Source organism: Humulus lupulus, chromosome 9 (genome assembly GCF_963169125.1).
Source record: "Humulus lupulus chromosome 9, drHumLupu1.1, whole genome shotgun sequence".
Taxonomy (NCBI): domain Eukaryota; kingdom Viridiplantae; phylum Streptophyta; class Magnoliopsida; order Rosales; family Cannabaceae; genus Humulus; species Humulus lupulus.
In genome coordinates this window covers 182,132,383-182,150,749 of record NC_084801.1, presented here as the reverse complement: position 1 = coordinate 182,150,749, position 18,367 = coordinate 182,132,383, and the positions used below count along the sequence as shown (strand labels likewise).

The 18,367-nt window shown below is 29.1% G+C and overlaps 1 protein-coding gene across 1 annotated transcript; it reads left to right on the top strand.

Moving 5' to 3' along the window:
* Window positions 1-5,664: 5,664 nt before the first annotated feature.
* LOC133801445 (metallothionein-like protein type 2) lies at window positions 5,665-6,523 on the top strand. The gene is made up of 3 exons (XM_062239653.1): window positions 5,665-5,847; window positions 5,997-6,077; window positions 6,180-6,523. The coding sequence occupies exons 1-3, from the start codon at window positions 5,783-5,785 to the stop codon at window positions 6,268-6,270; spliced, it is 237 nt and encodes a 78-aa protein (XP_062095637.1). The 5' UTR covers window positions 5,665-5,782; the 3' UTR covers window positions 6,271-6,523.
* Window positions 6,524-18,367: the final 11,844 nt, after the last annotated feature.

Sequence of the window (18,367 nt, the reverse complement as noted above, 5' to 3'; positions counted from 1 at the left end):
GGTCTATTTGAACTATTTTAGAAAATACAGGATCCAGAAAGTAATTTGTCAAAACACATGATCCAAACAAGTAATGAGACAAAACATATAATCTAAAAAGACATAAACCTTAAGAATAAATAATAAAAGTAAAATAAGATAAAGCCATACTTTATATTAAAAAAACAGTACATGCAATGGTATTATATGTATATTAGTTTGTGGGATCTTGGCATGCAAAATTTGAGGTACTACTAAAAGAAAAGAATAAAAGAAAAAAAAACATGTGAAAAAAAGTCAAAAATCCTACTATAAGCACTTCTAATTTATAATCATCATTAAAGTTAGTAGATTGTGTAATATCTTTCACTATAATATATTTTTTAAATAGCTTTCAAAATATATAGTTGAAAGATGATGCTAGTTTATTTTAGTTTATTTTCACTGATGTGATTCATAATTTTTATCAATGAGCATATTAGTCTTTTTGTCAAAAAAAGAAAGATGATTCTTGTTGCAACTCGAAAATAAACTATGACATGAAAGTGGGTTTACAATTTCATAAATCAAAGAAAAAAAAACAACACCACAAATATCATCCCAATGACATAAAAATCTCATTATACAAACTATATATCTAATATTCTAAGAATAATTAATGAAAGCATGCATTTTAAAATATCATTTTGACATCATAATATATTAGGTGAAAGCAATGTGGAATACTAAGGCTTAGTTTTATTTAAAAATATCCTTTTAATTGTCATATAAATTTTAAGTAAATGAACAATGCCATATATTATAAAAGAAGTTGTTTAATATAATGTATAACGTTAACATATTAAAAAATAAATAAACCAATTTATTGTCTATAGTTTAAAAAAATTACACATTTGCAATTGACTTAACTCAGTTAGAATTAAAAAAGTTCTTCTTCCACATCACTAATCTTCTTTTCTTGGCATAAGGAAGTGATACTCGACACCACTTGTTATAGAATAAAAAAAAGTTAATTAAATTAAAAAATCTTAGCTCCAACTTTAAAAAGTGAAGCAATGGAATACAAAAGATAGAATTAGTAATAATATAATAAAAATGAGCACAAAGTCCTTAAAGATAAAGAAGATGATTGACTTTGTTTTTTGGAGTTTTGTTCTACTTCCACATCATCACATTGAAAGAAGTGGTGATTCTAACGGTGTATGCTCACTTTGGGCCCACCACAAAGGATCTTGGTGGGCCCAACTTGGGCCTAGTCCAGTCCTTGTTCAATGGACCCTCTTAAGCTGCTAAAGTATGGGGCCTTGATTGGTCTTAGCCCATGTGCTCAGAAGAAAAAAACCCTTTTTATTGTACAAAGTGAATGCAACCTTACAAACTAGAGAGGCTAAAAAGGCACTAATATTACTTTTTACAAAAGAAATATAAGAGAAGTTTTTATTTTTTCTTTTTTCTTTTTTCTTTTTTCTTCAATGATTAAGAAGAAAGAATTGTTAAGGGGCATCATTATTGTCCAACACTATAAGTAGGTTGCATACTGTTATTAGTGCAATCCAATATCAGGTCCCACTTATTTGAATTTAATAAACATTATGAGGTATAGTTAACCAATCATGACATACCACCCCATGTGTTGTTGGGCATCTTAAAGTTTCAAATAGTAATACTCTTAAAGCAACACTCTTAAGACAAGTGAAGTTGAACCACTCTTTTTAAGTTTTTTTTTTTAATTAATGCCTAGTAGTGGATGAAAGAATCTATATGAGAATATATTGATTTGTTTTCTCTCTTACTTTACCACTACTACATTTCACTCTCTTCTTGTACTAACACATGTTTTTATATTAAATTTAGGTGTTATTAAAAAAAGATTGAATAATTTCTATCTTTATAATTTAATTATATAGTAAGTGCATCAGAAAACTTAACCTCACAACCATTAGATAATTTAATCTTTGAAAAAAGATAATTTTACATAATATGTAGGGTCGGCCCTGAAAAAAAGTGAGCCTAAGACGGTTTTAATAAATTTGAAAAAAATGGGCCCTTTTGTATATATAATTTTTTTTATGTAATTTTAAATAAAATTAAACTAATATTTAGTAATTTTAAAAAATGGGCCTTGGGTAGGGGTGGGCCCTAGGCACGGGCCTAGCCCGTCTATGCCCAGGGCCGGCCCTGATAATATGTAAAATAATTACAATAATATTTTAGTTATGAAAGTAAGGTAACCATTACCGAAAAGTACAATAAATGGATACTTAAAATGGGAAACAACGTTGACAGTTGAATTTTTCCAACTAAATCCCACAACTATATATACAAAAAATTCAAGCTAAAAAAACAATAATTGTGGATTTTTCTGTATTTTATCGAAATATAGATTTTGTACCCTATGTTTTTAATAATGCTCTTCTCATATTCTGTAATTTGAAACTATACATGTTTGTTACCCTATTCAAATTTGAACATTAAACTTTTATCAATATAATAAAAATGTCATCAATTATATGTAATTAAGTAATTAAATTTGAATTTGAAATTTATATTCTTGAAAACAGTTTGGTCATATTGATAAGATTTTATTTATAAAATTTATTATTTATTTTTATTAAATTTGTATCATTATCATATAAATAATAATATTATATATAAAAGAATGACATAAACATATTAAATAAATAATTAAACCAAAATATTATATATGATTTTTTTAAATATATATATAAAATATGATAACCTTTTTAAATAATTTTTTTTAATAAAAATTAAGATTATGTATTATATATTATTATAATAATATTTTATAATATTTAAATTTATATTAATGTAAGTATTAAATATTTAATCTTGTATTAAATATTATTATCATAATAATATTTTATAATATTTTAATTCATATTAATATAATTAGTAAAATATTATGATTATATATTATTATCATAATAATATTTTATAACATTTAAATTTATATTAATATAATTGTCAAATATCTAATCTTATATTATATATTATTATAATAATGATATTTTATAACATTTGAATTTGAATTTATATTCTCATAATTAAATTTATATTAATATAATTCATAAATATCTATTTTTAATTAGTTTTAAAGGTATATTCTGTTAAATATTTTGAATATTCCGTCAAAGTTAACAAAAGAAACTGTTAAAACAAAAAATTTCCGTTATCTACACACTTTTTATATAGAAAAGATATAAAAAAATGTGTAGATAATAGACCGCATTAGGGGCCCTGAAATGCTGATTTTTTGAATTTTAAGGGCTAGGCTCGGGGGCTCGGGAATCTGACTTAGGAGCCCGCTTGGGGGCTCGGGGGACAATTTTAGCTCCCCATTAACTGGGAACCATGGTTTTAAGAGTTATAGTTCGATTTGGAACTCGGGTTTCAGGGTTAAGTCATGATGAACAGATACCTGTGGTGTGACTAGGGTTTCCGCCAGGCTTGGGTCAAGATTAGCGCTCGGGGTCGTTACATTACTCGCACGATGATCGAGGTAAGAAAACTGCACCCGATGCATGAGATATGTGATTAGGGCTTGGTCCCGTTGTTAAATGTAATATGATTGGGGCTTTACTCAGCTGTTAAATGTAATATGATTGAGGCTTGACCCAACTGTTAAATGTAATATGATTGGGGCTTAGCCCAACTATTAAATGTAAAGTCCAGCTAATGAGCATGATTGTAATTATGCATGTGTATACCCGTGTAAGTACATTGTAATATGTTGTATCTGTGGATGATGAATGTATTATATGTATGTATGTTCTCGGCTGGGAGGCTCGGCTTATAAGTCGGGAGTATGATGAATGTATTATATGTATGTTTGTTCCCGATTGGGAGGCTCGGCTTATAAGTCGGGAGTATGATGAATGTATTATATGTATGTTTGTTCCCGAGTGGGAGGCTCAGCTTATAAGTCAAGGGATTGCAAGGTCTGACTTATAAGTCAAGAAATTACAAGGCCAGCCTTATAAGTCGAGAGATTACAAGGTCTGGTTTATAAGTCGAGAAATTACAAGGCCCGACTTATAAGTCGAGGGTTTACAAGGCTCGACTTATGAGTCGAGGGTTTACAAGGCTCAACTTATGAGTTGAGGGTTTCCAAGGCTCGACTTATAAGTCGTGGTCGGCATTATGTACGCTGAGCGCAGGCCGATATGGCTAGGCCACCCTGGGAGTGCATCATGCACTTGACTGGCTCGGATGCCACTTGAATAAAAGGGAGTGTGACACACACTTGTGTGACCCTATGGTCACTTACATGTATAGTGTGTATGCTTGGTTTCTTTTATTACTGTTAAACATGTTGTCAGATTCTGTTGACTATATGAGTCTATTAATATGTTTTCTTGCTGAGTTTTTTGGCTCACAGGTGCTTTGTGGTGCACGTAAGGGTAAGGGTAAGGAGAAGCTTGGCCAGACATGAGTTGGAGAGCGTTAGGGGAGATGTGTACATATGCAGTCTGCTCGATCGCCACAGTCGATGTATCGCAGGGGAACTAGGGTTGGACCCTGTTTTGCTGCTTAGGTCGGCTTATTTTGTAATCCCTGAGTTGTAAACAAAATTTTAAACTTGTATTTTGGGATACCATGTAAATACTAAAGTTTTCTTTTAATGAAAATGTTTATTCCTTGATCAAGATTTTTAATACATGAACCCACATTAGCTTAGTCATATGTTTTAGTCCAAATGACTCGTTTAGCGAGTCCCACACTAATTTAAACAAACGTGGTAACAGACCATAATTAGAAGGACATTACATATATAAGTACTACTATAGTAGTGATTGTATTTAATTACTACCTATAGATATTTTTGATATTTTCGGTACATGGATAAGTTGCAACTCTTATTTTTTTATATGATGCTGTATAATGTAGTTGCAAGAGACGTTGTACAAAATTTCTGAAAATTCTGGATAATTTAGGATGTGAAAATAATGATTCAAACAATCTGTGATACGTGTGCATAAATATCAAAACAAATACATTTGCAACAACAGTTTAAATCCTAATTTTAACATTTTAAATTATTTGAAATTTTTTAAAAATTTATAGAAGGAAAAAAAAATGAAGTTGCAATTTATTAATATAAAAAAAATACTAAAAATAAATACTTATAGATAGATAGTAATTACCCTACAATTTTTCAATTGTTCTATGTATATATATTATTTATAGGAGGACTACAACTTCTTCTTATCACATTAATATATAGGATGACTTCAATTTCTACGTAACACTTAACATACCACAAATAATAGCTTTGGTTTGAGCATACTGACCGCAAAGCAATTATTATTGGTCAATTTACAATAAATAAACATAGATAAGGTTAAAAAATACTAATAATTATTATCATACTAAAATAAGACTGTCCTTTCCACCCAAAAAAAATCTTTATTTAATGAATTTGACCTAGTGAGATAGATATTATTTTACAAGAACTTATCTTAATCACAACCGTTGATTATCCCTAGGATCAAAACAATATCAATCTAACGGTTGGTACCTTAAAGAAAAAAGTATCTAGAAAACACTAGACACCATCATCTGAGATAAAATCAGCAGCCACGTGGGAGTTAGATCACCGTGCATGAATAGACACGTGGACGGTGTAGATCACTCACCCTTGTTCTATAAATAGAGGCGTAGTTTTATTCTTAACTTACTTCACACACAAAACTCGCTCTATCTTTAATCATCGAACCGAAACGAACCAAACCTTCTGATCTCTGAAGAAAATTTCCTCTTTCAATCCAATCTCAACTCAAACATGTCTTGCTGTGGAGGAAACTGTGGCTGTGGATCTGGTTGCCAGTGCGGAAGCGGCTGTGGAGGGTGAGTTTTTTCTTTTCTCTTTTGTTTTTTGGTTCTTCTTCATTGCATTGCATGGTGTTGTTTTGGTCCTGTGATTTTCCGGGAAAATCTGTTCATCGCGATTTATGTTAGGGTTCAATGACGAGTGTTGGTGGTTGTTTTTTTCTCAGGTGCAAGATGTACCCCGACTTCAGTTACATGGAGAAAACCACGTCCGAGACTCTCATCATCGGTGTTGCACCGGCGAAGCCGTGAGTATATATTATACAAAAGTATATTGGTCTGTTATGACATGTTTGTTTCCCGGGAAAATTTACAGAAAAATGGTTTTTTTTGTGTGTGTGTGTGTGCAGACAATTGGAGGGGTCTGAGATGAGCGAGGGAGCAGAGAACGGATGCAAGTGCGGAGACAACTGCAAGTGCGATCCATGCACTTGTAAATGAGATCAACTGCTCATCAGTTCTTGAAGAAGATCGATGAGTTTAGTATTATATTATGTTAAGATTTAAAAGGGTCTGTTTTTTTGGTTTCGTACTGTTGTTTTTGGACTCTCTTTATGAGTTAGAATAAAGTAGCCATGGCTTTTTTCAGTACTAAAAGTGATTAAGCTAGGTTGGTTTGTCAATCTCATCTGATCCTGATCTTGTTCTTGTTTCGGATATCTAATACATAAATGTTTAACAACTAGCTAAATAATATGATGTATAAATATATATATAAATTATAACATAAAATCGTGAATATATGGCTTTTTTCAGTACTAAAAGTGATTAAGCTAGGTTGGTTTGTCAATCTCATCTGATCCTTACAAACTAGATGGACTAAAATGGTACTAATATTACTTTTTACAAAAGAAATATAAGAGAAGTTTTTCTTTTTTCTTCAATGATTAAGAAAAGATAATGCTGAGGGTCATCATTGTTGCTCAAGTTTTTTTTTGCAATCTAATATGGGTTCTATTTATTTGAATTTAATAAGTATTATGAGGTATGGCTAACTAATTATAGAGTATTAATTCATGTGGTGTTGAATATCTTAAATTGTCAAATAGCAACATTCTTAAAACAAATGAAGTTGAACCACTCTTTTTAAGTTTTTTTTTAATTAATGCCTAGTAGTGGATGAAAGAATCTATATGAGAATATATTGATTTGTTTTCTCTCTTACTTTACCACTACTACATTGCACTCTCTTCTTGTACTAACACATGTTTTTATATTTAATTTAGGTGTTATTAAAAAAAAGATTGAATAATTTCTATCTTTATAATTTAATTATATAGTAAGTGCATCAGAAAACTTAACCTCACAACCATTAGATAATTTAATCTTTGAAGAAAGATAATTTTACATAATATATAAAATAATTACAATAATATTTTAGTTATGAAAGTAAGGTAACCATTACCGAAAAGTACAATAACTGGATACTTAAAATGGGAAACAAACGTTGACAGTTGAATTTTTCCAACTAAATCCCACAACTATATATACAAAAAAATTCAAGCTAAAAAAACAATAATTGTGGATTTTTCGTTATCTGTATTTTATCGATCTGTATTTTATCGAAATATATATTTGGTATCCTATGTTTTTAATAATGTTCTTATGATACTCTGTAATTTAAAATTGTACATATTTAGTAGCCTACTCAAATTTGAAAAATAAAATTTTATCAATATAATCAAATTGTCATCAATTATATATAATTAAGTAATTAAATTTGAATTTAAAATTTATATTCTTGAAAACAGTTTGGTCACATAAGATTTTATTGATAAAATTTAAGTGTATAGAATATGTACGATTTCAAATTACAAAGTACCCAATAAGTATTATTGAAAACATAATGTACCAAGTATATATTTCGATAAAACCCAAAGTGACAAATGAGTATTTACTTTTTTTTTTTCCTAATACCATTTAAGATTTTGGGGACTTCCTCGTAGATCCCAACAACACAAATACTAATTCTCACATTTGGAAATTTTTAGTCAGTATTTAGTAGCCTTTTTAAATTATCTTAGTTGCACATTGGTTATAAACTAAAAAGTTACATATTAATTTCACTTACATTTTCGTAACTTATTGCTTTAATTACCAAAAACTAAAGCATGACTAATTTTTATTATTATTATATTTTGGTAACTTATTATTTTAATTGTTTTTTTTTTGGTAATTTAATATTTTAGTTACTTTCCAGTAACATATTGTTTTGGACACATTTTAAAACATCTTATAATTTTGGTTAGTTTAAGTAGAAAAAAAAACTTTTTATTTTGGTTACTCTTTAGTAATTTATTATATTAGTTACTTTTGAAACGTGTTTTATTTTTGATACTTTCAAGTAACTTTAAGATTGAAAATAACTTATCAAACCAAAGTTATCAACATAAGAATTTGGTTAATTTTTTGGAATTTATTTTTTGGAAAAACTGCAAGAACAACATCGAGATAGAGAAGAAGAGAAAGGAAAAGCTTGGTATTATTATAAATAAATAAAAAAATCTGTTTAGTTTTGTAAATAAAATTGAAATTTAGTCTCCTCACGTAATTTTTTTTATATTAAAAAAAAAGATTATATTATCTAATCTCTTTCTTCATATAAATATTGTTGGAAAAGTGATTTAGCCACTTAAGTAAGCTGGTACACGTGTGCACTCTCCAAGACTTTTATGTTTTAGTTATAGCCTTTTAATTGTATATATATATACTGTAAGGTTTAGTTTATTGAGATCAACTTTGTAAAGCTGAGAAAAGGAGTTCTTGGAGAGCTGAGTTTAGTGAGAGAGTTTGGTGAGAATTTTGTTCTTTTTTGAGAGAAGAAAACAGGGTTTGTAACTCAGGTGTTTGTGAGCTTGTCTCTGGTGTAATCTCTCTCTTTTGTAACACTCATATTGAATAAAGTATATCAGCCATTTTTTGGCTGTTCAGACCCTTGGAGTAGGTTCATGAGAATGAACCGAACCAAGTAAATTCTTGCTGTTATCTTGTTTTTATTATCTTGCTTATTACTGATTCTTTTGTTTAGTTCTTGTTTGTTTGTTGTTTCACAACAAGTGGTACCAGAAGCCAGGTTACAAAGATTGAATCAAGAACTTCTTGGTGGTCATCTCGGGTAATCAAGAATTAGAGCAAGAATGGCTTCAGCGAAATTTGAAGTAGATAAATTCACTGGAGAAAATGATTTCAGTTTGTGGAGGATCAAAATGAAAGCCTTACTGGTGCATCAAGGTATCTCAGAGGCTATTGATGAAGATAAAATGAAGGAACTCAAAGATGAGAAGGTGAAAAGAGATGCAGAAACTAAAGCACACAGTGCCATATTGCTGAGTCTTGGTGATGAGGTCTTGAGGGAAGTGTCAAATGAAGAAACAGCAATTGGTCTTTGGAAAAAGTTAGCAACAATTTATCTAAAGAAATCTCTGGCCAATAAGCTTTATCTCAAAAAGAAGCTATACACAATTCGAATGGATGATGAAAAGGAACTAAGGAAACATCTTGATGATTTCAACAAAATTGTCTTGGAGCTGAACAACATAGGAGTAAGTATTGATGAACAAGATCAATGTATTATTCTTCTCAGTTCATTGCCTAAATCTTATGAGCATTTTGTTGACACTATATTGTATGGAAAAGATTCTTTAACCATGTCTGAAGTGAAGGCAGCTTTAAATTCAAAAGAAATCCAGAAGAAGTCTGAAGGAAAAGGAGACTTTAATGGAGAGGGCCTTATGGTCAGAGGAAGAAGTGACAAAAGGACTTTCAAGAACCACAGAAACTCAAATGGTCACAGAAGTCAAAGCAGCCATCGAACAAAATCAAAGTTCAAATCTGGGAAAATTTGCAATTACTGCAAGAAAGAGGGACATTACAAAAGTGATTGTTATTTCCTCAAAAACAAGCAAAATCGTGAGAAGAAAAATGAAAAGAGGGAAGCAAGTGTTGTCTCTGACAGTGAAGGATATGATTCAGCTGATGTACTAGTGGTGTCTAAAACTGATTTTGGCCAAGATTGGATATTGGACTCTGGTTGTTCTTTTCATATGACTCCGAACAAGGATCTGTTTTGCTGTTTTAAAGAGATATCAGGAGGGACTGTTCTTCTAGGTGACAATAAAGCTTGTAAAGTTCATGGAGTTGGCTCTATAATCATAAAGATGCATGATGGCATTCAAAGGACCATTCAAAATGTCAAATATGTTCCAGACCTTAGAAGGAATCTATTATCTATTGGAACACTTGCAGCAGGTGGTTGTGTTGTAAAAATTGATGGAACTTCAATGAAAGTTATGAAAGGATCTCTTGTTTTAATTAAAGGAGAATACAGAAATGGACTCTATTTCTTGAATGGTAAAACGATCACTGGTGTAGCTGCAAATGTAACAAGCAAAAATACTGATATGACAAAGTTATGGCATTATAGGCTGGGACATGTCAGTGAGAGGGGGATCTCAGAATTGAAAAAGCAAGGTCTACTCAGTGGCAATGTTTGTAACAAGTTAGATTTTTGTGAAGAGTGTGTATATGGGAAGACTTGTAGAGTAAAGTTTGACACTGGAAAACACATTTCAGAAGGGCCATTAGACTATTTACACTCAAATCTTTGGGGGCCATCAAAAGTACAAACTCTAGGTGGAGCTAACTATTTTATGAGTATAATAGATGATTTCTCTAGGAAAGTGTGGGTGATACTCTTAAAATCTAAAGATCAAGCATTGGATAGCTTCAAGAATTGGAAAAGACTGACAGAAAATCAGATTGGCAGAAAAGTGAAGAAGCTTCGAACAGATAATGGATTGGAATATTGCTCAGGTGATTTCAATGAATTCTGTAAAAATGAAGGCATAGCTAGACACCATACAGTAAGGAAAACTCCTCAACAAAACGGTTTGGCAGAGAGAATGAACAGAACCCTTCTTGAGAGAGTAAGATGCATGTTAAAAGGAGCTGGATTAGAAAAGAATTTATGGGGAGAGGCAGTCAAAACAGCAGGGTACTTAATAAACAGATGTCCATCTGTTGCTCTCAAGTTTAAAACACCACAAGAAGTATGGACAAAAAGAAAACCTGCATATAATCATTTGAGGGTGTTCGGATGCACAGCCTTTGCTCACATTAGACAAGATAAATTACAGCCAAGGGCTGTAAAATGCATGTTTATTGACTATCCAGATGGAGTAAAAGGTTACAAACGGTGGTGTCTTGAACCTGGTTTTAAAAGATGCATAATAAGTAGGGATGTTGTGTTTAGAGAAGAAGAAATGCCAATGAAAAAGGATAAGATTTCTGACCAAGAACAAGACAGTAGTATTGCCAGAATTGAGGTGGAAAACATCAATAAAATTATATCTGAAGAATCTGCTACAAGGTCAGAGGAAGGTGAGAGTTATACTAGTACTCAATTTGATCTAAACAATTATCAGCTGGCTAAGGACAGAGAGAGAAGAGATGTTAGACCACCAGATAAGTTTGGCTATGCAGATTTCATAGCATATGCTCTTGCTGCAGCTGAAGAGATTGATAACTCAGAACCTACAAGTGTTAATGAGGCTATAAACAGTAAAAATGGTACAGAATGGAGACTAGCAATGGAGGATGAAATGAAATCTCTTATGAAAAACAACACCTGGGATATTGTAGACAAAATTAATGGACAGAAGCTTGTAGATTGCAAATGGATTTTCAAGAAAAAGGATGGCATACCAGGAATAGAAAAGGGAAGGTTTAAAGCAAGATTGGTTGCAAAAGGTTTTACTCAAAAAGAAGGTTTGGATTTCAATGAAATTTTTTCTCCTGTGGTAAAACAAACATCAATTCGAGTTATAATAGCTAAGGCAGCTAAGTATGATCTTGAGGTGGACCAAATGGATGTAAAAACAGCTTTTTTACATGGAAAACTTGATGAGAAAATATTCATGAAACAACCTGAAGGCTTTGACAATGGGAATCCAAACCAGGTATGTTTGCTTAAAAGATCTCTTTATGGATTAAAACAGGCTCCTAGACAATGGAATATTAGGTTTGATGAATTTATTACTAGTATTGGTTTTGTTAAAAGCTCATATGATCCATGTGTCTATTCTAATAGCCAATTGTTCTTGCTACTCTATGTTGATGACATTTTGATTGTTGGGAAAAGTAGAACAGAAATAGATAAGCTCAAAGCAAAGCTGAATAGTGAATTTGAAATGAAAGATCTAGGTCCAGCAAGCAAGATCCTCAGGATTGAAATAATCAGACATAGACCAAAAGTGATCAAATTATCTCAGAGAAGTTATCTTGAGAAAGTGTTGAACCGATTTGCCTTAAATCATGTTAAGCCAGTGACTACACCTCTTGCAAATCACTTCAAGCTCTCCCAATCTCAAGCTCCTAAAACAGAGGAAGAAAGGAAGTATATGTCTAAGGTACCCTATACTAATATTGTTGGCTGTCTTATGTATGCTATGGTTTGTACAAGACCAGATTTAGGCCATGCTATGAGCATTGTGAGCAGATTTATGGCTGATCCTGGGGAAGAGCATTAGGCAGCTTTGAAATGGATTCTAAGATATCTAAAGGGTTCATTAAATCAACGTTTGATCTATGGAAATGTTAATGACTCTCAAGAGACTGTAGTTGGCTACGTTGACTCAGATTATGCAGCCAATGTTGATACAAGGAGATCATTAACAGGGTTTGTTTTCAAGGTACTTGGTGGCTGTGTTAGCTGGAATTCAAACCTTCAGAAAGTTGTTGCCTTATCAACAACTGAAGCTGAGTATATGGCAGCAACTGAGGCATTCAAAGAAGCTCTATGGTTGAGAGGTTTGACTCAAGAATTTGGAATAGATTCAGAAAATACTACAGTCTACTATGATAATCAAAGTGCTTTGCACTTGATTAAAAATCCTATGCTACATGAAAGATCTAAACACATAGACATAAAGTTCCATTTTATTAGAGACATTGTATCACAGAAGCAAGTTTTGGCAAAGAAAGTCAGTACTGAAGACAATCCAGCTGACATTTTGACAAAGAGTGTGACAGTAAACAAGTTTAGGCATTGCCTAAACTTGATTGGATTTGGAAGTTGTTAAGTGAGCCTCATCGGCTCTGGTCTGTTCAGTTTAAATTTGTGTTACTTAATGTGACTAAATCAAGGTGGATTTGTTGGAAAAGTGATTCAGCCACTTAAGTAAGCTGGTACACGTGTGCACTCTCTAAGACTGTTATGTTTTAGTTATAGCCTTTTAATTGTATATATATATATATATACTGTAAGGTTTAGTTTATTGAGATCAACTTTGTAAAGCTGAGAAAAGGAGTTCTTGGAGAGCTTAGTTTAGTGAGAGAGTTTGGTGAGAATTTTGTTCTGTTTTGAGAGAAGAAAACAGGGTTTGTAACTCAGGTGTTTGTGAGCTTGTCTCTGGTGTAATCTCTCTCTTTTGTAACACTCAGATTGAATAAAGTATATCAGCCATTTCTTGGCTGTTCAGACCCTTGGAGTAGGTTCATGAGAATGAACCGAACCAACTAAATTCTTGCTATTATCTTGCTTATTACTGATTCTTTTGTTTAGTTCTTGTTTGTTTGTTGTTTCACAACAAATATATACATACATCATTATCATTTACAATAAAAATAATTATAATTTTATATATAACTTTTTTTTAATTCAATCTAATACTATCATATTCTACTTACCAAACAACAAATTAAGCATTAGTATGAGAGCAACAAAAGTAAGTACAAAAGTAAGTGTTGAGAAAATGAAACTTTAGTATAAAGAGTAACAAAAGTAATAGTCTTGAGAGGTTTTTTTTTTTTTTTTTTTTTTTTTTTTTTTGTGAAAAAGTGTTTGAGAGGTTTTTTTGACATATTATCTACCACTTTTTTTAATTTTATTTTTAATTACAACAATTAAAAATAAGAAAATCAAATATGGCATCATATTAAAGCAATTAAAGTTGCAGTTTGTATAGACTAATTAAGTTGGTTAGGTAAAAAGTGTGTTATTGATTTTTTATCTAATATTTTATATTTATTAATTTAGTGGTTATATATAATTGCCTACTTCATATATATATATACTAGGTAGAAATAATGTGCAATACACATTTATTTAGTTTTATTTTTAAGAAATTATTAAATATATTTATTAAGTTTTTATCATAAATTTTAAATAAATAAACGGTATATTATATATACAAAAGAATGACATAATAACATAGTAAAAGAAAAATTAAATATAAACATTGTTTATGCTTTTTTTTTAAAAAACAATAAATGATAACATTTTAGATCATAAACTGTAATGACCCAACTACTCTAGACTTTTGGACCATTAACGAAAACTATACATAAACACTAATCCTTAATAAAACTTACAAGTGAAAATACCATAACTTTATTAAGAAACTTGTAAAAATAAAAGTTTAACTCACATAAAATTCAAGTTAGGATATGGGATCCCATTGTTTTAAAATCAAAACATGACATAATTAAAAAGAGATTTACATAACAAAATGCGGAAAAATACATGTAAAAACCATAAGAAACAAAACTACATCCTCGAATCGAAACGCTCGGTTCTTGAATCCATTCCGCCTCAATACACATTCTCCAAGCTACCAAGAACCTTTCCCGCCACTAAGACTATTTTCCTGCACATATAAACAAAAATGAGTGAGCCTAATGCCCAGCAAAGAAAAATCTAACACATAGTCCATACACATAAATTTCATAAAAACATAAAAACATAACATAACACTTATATCACATACATACTATAATGGCCATTATTACTTGGGGTCCCATAAACTAAACAAGTCATATGCCCAAAAGATTAGTGGGGTCTTGCTAGCTAAGCAAGTCATATGCCCATAATCTATTTGGGGCTTGTTAGTCATATGGGTCATATGCCCAAGTCTACAATCATACATATTATAACATATTGCATAACATAAAATCATAAGATAACATATAAAAGCATATAACATATAAATTCTATCCTATTTTCCTTACCAAAGTTACCGGGATATGAGGACAGAGTTGGGACTTTGGAACACTCCTAAAAACCATTTATGAAAGGGTGAGTCTATTGAAGAAAAAAAGATGAAAGAGATGAAGGAACTATACTATCAAAATATACTTACCAAAACCTTGTGCTCAAGAACTTAGATTTCCTAACCAAAATAAGATTAAGGTTAGAAGGCTGAGTAGAAGACTATGAGAACTTAAATAAAATAATACCAATGAACTAGAGTGTGGAAATACCTTGAAGACTTGTAAGATCAATCTAAACCTTGAACAGAAATGCTATAAAACCTTACTTCCCAAGTGTTTGATAAGCTTATGATGATCAAACTTATGATTCCCAACCCAAGTGTTTACACTCTCACACTCACCTAGCAACTTGCAGCTCTGAACTTAGAGTAAAAGATGAATAATGGCTGGGTACTAGGTCCTATTTATAGAGTTTAGGAATGAAGAGATCTTCATTTAACTTGAATAAAAATAATGGCTTTTAAAGTGAAAATAATTTGAATTATCGTTTAGCAGAGGCTGAAGACTCGTTCAAAAAGATGCTGGACTTATCAAGAGGTTGAAGGTTTGAATGGGAAATGATTTTGAAAACTTTCAAAATGTGTTGAGAGGGGCGATATATCGCCCCCTGTAGGCGATATATCGCCCCCTGTAGGCGATATATCGCCTGGGCCATTATGCCCGAGGCAATCGTGCAACATTTCGTGTTTTCCGTATCTTCGTACTGCGATATATCGCCCCTTATAGCTGCGATATATCGACATACGCTGATTATTTAAACACGAAATTACACATTTTTAGCTTAATTTGAAATGAGTAAACAGTCTTGACTAAGCCCTCAAACGTTTTCAAAGCTGCTGACTGACCTTAGAGGATTCAAACTTTACCCTTAATAAATTTAATCCTCAAAATACTTAATCATTAATAACTCATACATAACATGTGCTATAATCCTATTGGTTCTTATTTAAACCTTATAGTATACTAAATATTATCCTCAATATCAGTCATATTAATCAATCCTTAGGTTAAAATTAATATTCTTAAACTATAAGTTAAACTTAGAAAATCTACAAGTACTACTACGAGTGTCCAAATAAATCCCGGTCTGAACCAAAAATCCACAGTTACAAAGATAATACTATTATTACTATTATACTACTATCTACTTAACTAAGTAAAGTTCTTGGACTCTACATAAACTACACTATTTAACGTATAAAACATTCATGATATTATTCAAATCACACATTTATAATTAAATAAAAAGTTTGTTTATTCTTGATAGAAGATAAATGTTATTATAATTTCTTATGTAGTTACCCAATCATACTATTTGTATACATACGACACTTATATATAATATATTTATAATATTTGTTGTTATTTAAAATGAATTTATATTTAGTTAAGTTACATTAGGTATAAAAAAATATTTTCTTTATAAATATAAATGATAACAATTTTAATAAAAACAATAAGATTATATATTAATATAATTAGTAAATATCTAATTTTGTATTAAATGTTATTATAATGATGATATTTTATAATATTTGAATTTATATTAATATAATTAATAAATATTTATTTTTAATAACTTTTAAATGTATATTCCATTAAATATTTGTAATATTCAATTAAAGTTAACAAAATAAATCATTAAAAACAAGAAAATCTTGTCTACACAAGAGATATATACACATATTAGTGATGGTAGGCACATGCAAGCCATGTGCTGCCATTATTTTATTTTTTTTAGAAAAGTAATTATTTTGATCTTCAAATATTTGTCATTAGAAATTAATTAATTTATTTTAAAAGTAATTTCTTGACAACAACGGAAAGAGTAAAGATATTGTCTACAAGAAAGAAGAGTAAAGATATTATGATTGAACTATTTCAATTGTTTATAGCAATAAATTGCTTTTATGTGTTTTATTAAGTTTGTCGTTATTTACAAAAAAAACTTTATTTTTATAACACAATATTAGGCTCATTTTATTTTCAAATAACATAAAATAATTTTTTGTCCATTAAATAATGAACATGCTCACTCTACCAAATAATATGATGTATAGATATATATATATAAATTATAACATAAAATCGTGAATATACATTTTCTTTTTATGAATTAAGGTGTGTAATTTCATATATATTTATATACTAGATATAAGTAACGTGCAATGTAAATTTGTTTAGTTTTATTTATAAAATTTATTATTTATTTTTATTGAATTTGTATCATTATCATATAAATTTCAAATAAATAATAATATTATATATAAAAAAAAGGACATAAACATATTAAATAAATAATTAAACCAACATATTATTTATAAATTTTTTAAATATATATAATATGATAACCTTTTTAAACATAAATGATAATTTTTTTAATAAACATTAAGATTATGTATTATATATTATTATAATGATATTTTATAATATTTAAATTTATATTAATATAAGTATTAAATATCTAATTTTGTATTAAATATTATTATCATAATAATATTTTATAATATGGGAATTCAAATTAATATAATTAATAAAAAATTATGATTATATATTATTATCATAGTAATATTTTATAACATTTAAATTTATATTAATATAATTATCAAATAATATTATATATTATTATAATAATGATATTTTATAACATTTGAATTTGAATTTATCTTATAATAATTAAATTTATATTAATATAATTCATAAATATTTATTTTTAATTAATTTTAAAGGTATATTTTGTTAAATATTTTGAATATTCCGTTAAAGCTAACAAAAGAAACCGTTAAAATAAAAAAAAAAATTTGTTATCTACACACTTTTTATATAAAAGAGATATAAAAAGTATGTAAATAATAGAAATTATTAGTTTTAACAGATTTTTTGTTAACTTTAACATAATATTGTAAATATTTAACGGAATCTACTTTTAAAATAAATATTTATTAATTATATTAATATAAATTCAAATATTATTATTATAACTAGATATTTATTAATTATATTAATATAAATTTAAATGTTATAAATTATTATAATAATATTTAATACTATACTAGATATTTATTAATTAATTCAAATATTATAAAATATCATTAGACTAGATATTTAAAAATTATATTAATATAAATTTAAATGCTATAAATGTTATTATTTTATATATAATAATGTTTATTTATTTAAAATTTATATGACAATCATAAAAACTTAATAAAAATAATTAGTAAGTTTTCTAAATAAAACTAAGCAAATGTGCATTGCACCTAGTATATATATCTTCTATATAAAAAGTGTGTACATAACATAAATTATTAGTTTTAACAGTTTTTTTTTAACTTTAACAAAATATTACAAATATGTAATGGAATGTACCTTTAAAAATTATTAAAAAAAGATATTTATTAATTATAGGGTTTATACATTTTTGGACCCTGTGTTTTTTTCCATTACCTGTTTGAACCCTGTGTTTTTGACAAATTACTTTTTGGACCCT